Source organism: Chenopodium album, chromosome 2 (genome assembly GCF_948465745.1).
Source record: "Chenopodium album chromosome 2, dcCheAlbu1.1, whole genome shotgun sequence".
NCBI lineage: Eukaryota > Viridiplantae > Streptophyta > Magnoliopsida > Caryophyllales > Amaranthaceae > Chenopodium > Chenopodium album.
The window spans coordinates 85,391,990-85,400,658 of NC_137835.1; the positions used below are offsets into that span (position 1 = coordinate 85,391,990).

General features: G+C 31.8%; 1 protein-coding gene across 1 annotated transcript; it reads left to right on the top strand.

The window, feature by feature from the left end:
- Positions 1-5,240: 5,240 nt before the first annotated feature.
- Positions 5,241-8,669, top strand: LOC145591725 (stachyose synthase-like). The gene is made up of 4 exons (XM_081648232.1): positions 5,241-6,910; positions 7,032-7,209; positions 7,407-7,774; positions 7,970-8,669. Exons 1-4 carry the CDS (start codon positions 5,414-5,416, stop codon positions 8,534-8,536), a joined length of 2,610 nt encoding a protein of 869 aa, XP_081504358.1. The 5' UTR covers positions 5,241-5,413; the 3' UTR covers positions 8,537-8,669.

Sequence of the window (8,669 nt, forward strand, 5' to 3'; positions counted from 1 at the left end):
ATTGGATCAATCATAGTAACTAGTTAGGTCGGTGGTATTGTAAAAGTAAGCTATCATGCATGCACATATGCATGCAGATGCATTATTAGTTCGTAAATTTATCTACGTAAGGCTAGCTAAAACTTAGGTATGAAAATAAAATATGTGGTAACTTATTCTACCATAAAGGTACGTTTGCTTTTGAGAAAATGAGATTTACATTCAGCCTTTATCACTTCATAATGTACCAACCATGCATTATGCTCATGTTATCCTAAGCTCATGCTGTTACACGTACTTTCTCATTATTGTCTTATAAGCTTTCGATTTTTCATAAATATGCAAGGAGGTACATTATTTTAATTACAACATTCATATATCCAAACCATAATAATAAAATTAAGACTACTCTAAACACTAGATATTGAAACTAGTGAGTTGCTAATTAAATTATTATTGTTATTGGCACGAGAGATTGCAATAATGACGTACTAATTAAACTGAAGTGAAACAGTTTAATTATCTTGCATTCGTTATAATTTAGGTACTCTATTTGATAATGGCTAGAGAGTTTGCAATGAAGCCAATGATGATTAATTAAATAAGCTAAGTATGTACTTAAAATGTTAGCAATTGATGAGGTACTACAATAATCCCTCGGTTCCCCATTAAATTAAAGTTGCAAGCTAAGTTTACTGCGTGCTAGCAACTCAGAAAATGCTACCTAATTTTGATCAGGAGTTGGAAGATGATTATTGTTTCTCTCATTCTCTGTAAAATGACAATATAAGTCAAGAGAAATATGAAAAACTTTAATTTCTTGTTTTCATGCATGTTAACTAATAGAAATTTCACTGTAGTTAAATAAATACTACAGTGAGTAAAATAATTAATATGAGTACTGTATAAATTTTCAGTTATTGTGATGAAAGTATCATTAATGCATTTTATTTTACAGATTACAGTTTATATCATTTTGGGTTTAGACCATATATGTCCTAATTGTGTCTCATCTTGCATAGATGCATTCCACAATAACATTGTTATGTTTTATTTAACACATCACCTACGGGCCAGGCTATGGCAATTATCATGTTACTCCGATCCATATACTTCCTCCGTACATATTTAGTTATAATGTTTGTTTTTATTTTCACACTTACTGCTATTTAGTACAATAACACTAAATGCAAACATATATATATATATATATATATATATATATATATATATATATATATATATATATATATATATATATATATATTAATCAAGATAAAATTGATAAAATGTTGATGTTTTGAAAGTATATATTGAGACGGATCAAATAAATTTTCACATGACTATATTTTTACTTAATCATCAAAGATAATCATAGCATGGTTAGTGAATAGTGTAAAACTTACGAAGTATAACGTTGCAAACAAAAAAAATCGAGAAAATATCGATTAAAGGTAAAAGGGGATCACGAGTGAGTATAATTGCTGACGTGGCAATACTGTTTTGAAAAATTATTGAGCTATTGACACTAAAGATTTGAAAGTATACCACTTATCTGCACAATTGGGCCTTTGTGATGATTTTGATCAATTCTTATTTTAGGTTGGCCCAAATTTTTGGTGTCAAACCTGGCTAGCACAAGGACTACCTTCTAGGAGTTCTAGCCATCTCAACAAGTTATAAATAAAATGTTTTAGAAAATAGAAACTATAACAGAATCGAAAACTAAAAGAAATAAAAGATAATTCAAGTTTATAAGTCTGATTTACAAATTTCGTAAATTAGAGGTATCAGGATCAGTTCATCCAAAAAACTTATTTTTTTAATTATTATTCCAGCATCCTAACTTGACATGTCTAATTGAGACCTTTGGGAGAATACTTCATAGATTTGATCCTAGACGTTGTGGTTGGGTTAAAGAGATGGGTTTTAGTGGGTTGTTGAGTATCTCTGGTGACTTGCTACTTCCTATGTAGATTGGCTATTGGTTGATGTCGCGCATAGATCCTATCTCTAGGAAATTAATTGGTTGTGATGGGAAAGAGTTCTTTTTTTCAAAGAATTAATGGGTCCTTGGTATACCCCATGGTGGTCTCCCTGTTCCTAGCTACAAAACAATGAATTTTAACGAAGGGGATAAAATGACCACCACAATTGATTCACAAGATTTTATCATAAGCATAAGTATATAAGCATGCAAATAAAAGTACTACCTCCGATCCAAATTACTCGCAACTTTGGGGTATTATTTGTGAGATATAAAATATTTCAAAGTTGCGAGTAATTTGGACCGGAGGTAGTATAAAACCCTTATTTCCTTTTCAACCTTAAGCATTTCCATAGTTTATATCATATTGTATTTTTTTTAACTATGATTAGTGATATACAAATTATTATTTGCAAAGATAGTGTAATTAAACTCAGATCAGATCTTAATTCTTAGTCAAAAGTATTACTCATCACCTAAAATAGTTGATAAAACATTTTCCATAATCAAACATAAGTTGGAGTAACTTTTTCATCATGAAAAAGAGAAAAGAAACTATATATTATTAAAATAATAAGAGAAACAAATATATTCTAGCATTTTCATTGGCCAACTAAAATGTTCCAGATAAATCTATATGATCTACTTCCTTCCAACCTCCAATATTAAAATTAAACTTCGCTTAATACGATATTAAATTAATTAATTATATCCTAAAGATGAAAATGGTTGGAATGCAAAAGCTACGAGAGACGGATTTATATGGTGGCACATCCATATAAATCATGTATGCTATACTTTTAACTCAACTTGCATCTCTAGAATGTTTGTGGCCTGCCATTACTAATTAATTAAAGAATAAATCAATAAATATGAAAATTCTTATACGTATTATTATACTATGTACATATACAAATGTCTTAAAAGGAGACAAGGAGTATAAGTTATTGTACATAAACTAGCCAATTTGTACTAATTGTGGACTAATTTTATACTCCGTATAGTAACAACTTATGAATGACGTTGTAAATTGTAATGTACGTTTCCTTAATAATATGAGCACGATGTATAGACAAAAGTAATTACGAGTGACATTTAATTTTAGAATTATATGATGAATTTAGATACTTTGAGTTATATGAGCACTTAATATTTCTACTTAGAAGTTAACCACTACATACTTAAGTACTTAACTTGCATGCGGCTTCTATCAAGATGAGGGGTAAGGGAAAACCTATAAATTCAGAGGGGCTAACTGAAAATGTTTAGTTTGGTAGGTAAATTATTGACCAAATTTGACAAAATATATGTTTGTTACGATTATTGATGAAAAAACATTTCTTTTTGTCTCATTTTAACTACTTTTATTTCATAAGAAGAATAAACCCCCTTTAATTTTACTTTCTTGTTTTTGTTTTATGTTGTTTTCTTGCCGTCCTAATTAAGATTAGATTAGATACTTAGATATATTGAAACATACAGTACGTGTCTTGTAATTCTAGTGAGAAGAACGTTCTAGTATATTTGATTGAATATAATGTTATTTAAATTAATAATTCCAAACATTGTAGTACAAGCTAAGTATTAAGTATTTTCTTTTTTCTTTTTTTTTTTTTTTTTGGACAAAGTATCAAGTATTTTCATTTACTATACAACATATTAAATATTTACATTTGCTTAGGTTTATAACTTATAAGTATAAATAACTTATATATAGTTTAGAAAATAATGGCAATATCAAGAGGATGCTGGGAATTAAATATATACCAGTATTAGAATCAAGCTTTGTCTATATATAAATACATATCTTTACAATTAGAGATGGGACTATAAAACTTCCTTCACTTCTTTGAAAACCTTACAAAACGATTTTGGTTTAGGAGACAAGTTACTTGTTAACCTCAATTCGTAAGAAATTTATCTTTGAATGATCCGAAAATACACCTCTTAGTTACCTTTGCATGATCAACTAATTAGATGAACATAAATTATTAGTCAATGTAGTTAGATACTAATTTGATCATAAATTGTCAACATACGTAGTTAGCTACTAATTTTATCATAAATTGAACAATATAGCTTTCAATTTTCTTTATTAGACTGAAAAGAAAAGATTGAAAACTCAAAACTCACAACAATAATGGATAAACATAAATCATACAAGTATTACTATTGCCATTTATATTATGAAAACTTGTCTACATCGTACGTTAAAAAGAAAACGTGTACAAAATCACTAACTAGCCAATATTAGCATTATCGAAAACTATCTAACTCTTGGCGGCATGAATAGTTTTTTGTCTTCTCATGCAAGGAAGTTAATTATCCCAACGTATTTGAATCTTGGAAAGGTAATTTTAATTACTTGTTAATCTCTTTTAATATTTTAATATAATATAATTATTTTGTAATCTTTTCATTCATGCATGTCAATTATGCATGTCAATTGACAAGTGTTTTTCTTTCACATCAAAAGATTTAGTCTTCCTCATATTCTCATTTTTTGCCTTATACCCCCTAATCCCCTATGCTGTAGACATCTATTTATGCATGGACACGATGATTGACATAGGCATACTTTCTCCAATTTCTTAAAATTGCAACAATGTAATGTTTATGTTAAATTGACATAGGTATACTTTGACCATTTTCATTAACATCTATAAAGTATGTTATTTATTATTAAAATTAATATGAGTTGTTAGTATGAAAATATAAGTTGAGGATAATTAAATTTACACTTAAAATAACATACGTAATACTGATATTACATATATATTTTACACTTTTAAAAAAGAAGTACTCAATGCATAATAGGGTGTTATATTATTTATATCAGTATATACTTCTTTTTTACATAATACATACGTCAAACTAGTGCAATTCAAAGAAATAAAACGTATAATCTTATATACTCTGTATAGATGTCAGTCCAAATACTAAAATACATATAACATCATAGTAGTACTACGAGTAAATAAAAATATGAATTGTGATGATGCCACAGTACCATGCCCCTTCATTTGAATCATGTTACATCTATAGAATTTTCCTACAAAAAAGAACCAATAAAAAACTGAAGTATTGAACCAATTTCTCTGAATAAATAAATATGATCTAGAAAATACTTATTCTTTGAATCCAATTAGTTCGAGTTAAATATCCCATTATTGTCCTGAAATGGGTCCTACACAATATCATCTATTTATACATTGCATTAGCTTCCCACTTAATCAGCACAGAATTTCAATTTCATTATTTCTGTCTCCTCCAATTTTCCCTCTTAGTTACTTCACAAATTCTTTGCTTACCAGCTCAAATTTACAGTAATTGTATATAAATACAATTATATTAAAAAATTAACCCATTTTAAAGCTTATTAGTTCTTCCCACAATTTTATTTATTTTCTCTGTTTTCCCCTGTTTTCCTCTGTTTTTCTATCATTTATGGCTCCCCCAAATAACCCAATAGTACCAAAACTTAGCCTTACTAGAGCTGATTCTTTAGACCAATATTTCAGCTTATCTGATGATGGAAAATTCAGTGTAAAAGGTGTAACCTTGCTGTCTGAAATCCCTAGCAATGTCTCCTTCACTGAGTTCAACATAATCTGTAACTACTCTGAATCAGATGCTCCTTTTCCTCTCCTTCAACGTGTACAATCCACCTCTCATCGAGGCGGGTTCTTCGGGTTTGAAGTCGAAGAACCCGCTGATAGGGTGATAAACTCCCTAGGAAAATTTCATGACAGAAATTTCCTAAGCATATTTAGGTTCAAGACATGGTGGTCTACTCAATGGGTAGGAAAATGTGGGTCTGATTTACAAATGGAGACTCAATGGGTGTTGCTCGAAATACCCGAGGTTAAGGCATTTGCTCTCATTGTGCCCTTGATTGAGGGTGGTTTTAGGGCTGCCCTTAACCCTGGGGATGATGATCATGTAATGCTTTGTGTCGAAAGCGGTTCGAGTAAGGTTAGGGAATCAACCTTTAAGGCCATAGCTTATGTTCATGTTTGTGACAACCCTTATAATATAATGAAAGAGGCTTTTAGTGCTATAAGAGTACACCTTAACACATTTAGGGTCTTAGAAGAGAAGGGTACCCCTAGTATTTTAGACAAGTTTGGTTGGTGTACTTGGGATGCTTTTTACTTGTCTGTTGAGCCTAAGGGTGTGTTTCATGGAGTGGATGAGTTTTCTAAAGCCGGTCTTTCGGTCCGGTTTTTGATCATTGATGATGGGTGGCAAAGTGTTAATTGTGATGAGGATGATGATTTACATGAAGATAGGAAGAGTCTTGTTCTTGGTGGGGAGCAAATGACTGCAAGACTACATAGGTTTGAAGAAGGTGACAAGTTTAGGAAATACAAAGGTGGTTTGTTGTTAGGGCCTAATTCTCCACCTTACAATCCTATGAAGCCTAAAATGATCATCTCGAAAGCTATCGAAATCGAGCATGCTGAGAAGGATCGTAAGAGGGCTATTCAATCAGGTGACACTGATTTGTCTAGCCTTGATGACAAGATTCAAATGTTGAAGCAAGAGCTAGACGAGTTGATGGGAGGAGAAAACGAAAACGAACACGAAAATGAAGCAAGTGATCATAATAGTAGTAGTAATGAAGTTGAGGAATATGGTATGAAGGCTTTTACTAAAGATCTTAGGAAAAAGTTTAAGGGCTTGGATGATATTTGGGTATGGCATGCTCTTTGTGGCGCTTGGGGCGGTGTTCGGCCTGAAACAACACATCTTAATGCAAGTGTAATACCTTGTAAATTGTCACCTGGTTTGGCTGGAACAATGGATGATCTTGCTGTTGATAAAATTGTTGAAGGTGGAATTGGACTTGTTCATCCTGATCAAGCTGCTGAATTATATGATTCTATGCATTCCTACCTAGCTAGTGTTGGAATTACTGGTGTTAAAGTTGATGTTATTCAGGTAAGTTTTTTTTTACATATTGTATTTTTCTCTAAACTTTTTGTAACATATATCTCCGTTTTATAATGTTCTTAACATTTCACTTTTTAACGTGTGTTAATTTGCTTTGATATATTTGTAGACACTTGAATATGTATCTGAGCAATTTGGAGGTAGAGTAGAGCTTGCAAAGAAATATTATGATGGATTGTCCAAATCTTTGGAGAAGAACTTCAATGGCACTAACCTTTTATCTAGCATGGAGCAATGCAATGACTTCCTATTGCTTGGAACCAAACAAATATCCATGGGAAGAGTCGGTATGAACATGGCTTCGTCTTTTCATCTAATTAAATTGCCTTATCTAATCTCATATGAACTTATTATTATAATTTATTTGAACTTATTAACGCTTCTTTAAAAAATTATGTTTCTTGAAACATATCCTAGTGATTCTAAAATTTGTACTAACTTGGTTGATCTTAATGATGTATGATGTTGAAAACATCGAAAATAGGTGATGATTTTTGGTTCCAAGATCCAAATGGAGACCCAAATGGGGTGTTTTGGCTACAAGGTGTACATATGATCCATTGCTCGTATAACAGCTTATGGATGGGTCAGATATTCCACCCTGATTGGGACATGTTTCAAAGTGATCACGTCTGTGCTAAGTTTCATGCTGGCTCTCGCGCCATCTGTGGTGGACCGATCTATGTTAGCGACTCACTAGGAGGTCATGACTTTGATCTCCTTAAGAAGTTGGTTCATCCTGATGGAACCATCCCCAAATGTCAAAACTTTGCTCTGCCAACTAGGGATGTTCTGTTCAAGAACCCTCTCTTTGATCAAGAATCTATTCTTAAGATTTGGAACTTCAACAAGGTATAACATTTTTTTTTTCATAATTGGGTAATCCGAGGTATACTCTTGTACTGTTTAATAATTAGGTATGAGTCCGTTTTATTAGGTCTAGTCATATAAAATCTTATCAGTTTCATATAAAAGGTTACTTAATTTTTTGTACTACTAAGTATTAACCTAAAGATTTTGGGCTAATTCGGTGTAATTTCTATGAAGTATGGAGCTGTTATTGGAGCATTTAACTGCCAAGGAGCAGGGTGGGACAGGCAGGAAAGAAGGATAAAGGGGTACAAGGAATGTTACAAAACTATGGAAGGTGCAATACATGTGAAGGACATAGAATGGGACCAAACATTGGAAGGTCTAGAAATGGGTTTTGCTGAAGAGTATGTTGTGTACCTTAACCAAGAAGACTCACTCCACTTGGTGACACTCGAATCTGACCCAATCCATGTCGTGCTGGACCCATCATCTTTCGAAATTTTCAGCTTTGTCCCGGTCAAGGTGCTAGGACAAGATGTCAAATTCGCGCCAATTGGTCTAACCAACATGTTCAATAGTGGAGGTACGATCCAAGAACTCGAGTTCATGGACTTGAGTGCTAAGATGAAGATCAAAGGAGAAGGGTGTTTGTTGGCCTATTCAAATGAGGAACCAAAGAAGTGCATTGTGAATGGTGTAGAAGTGGCATTTGAATGGTCTAATGATCAAAACAAGTTGGTGTTTGATTTGTCATGGATTGAAGAGGATGATGGTGTTTCTGAAGTCATTGTTCAATATTGATGAAAAACTGTATTAATAATAATTCTTTATGTTTTGGTTCTTTTTAGTTTTTGTAATTTGGTTTTGTTCATATTTCATGAGTGAAGATTGTAACGAAAAAAAATTATATATGAAAAGGGAATATTTATTGTAT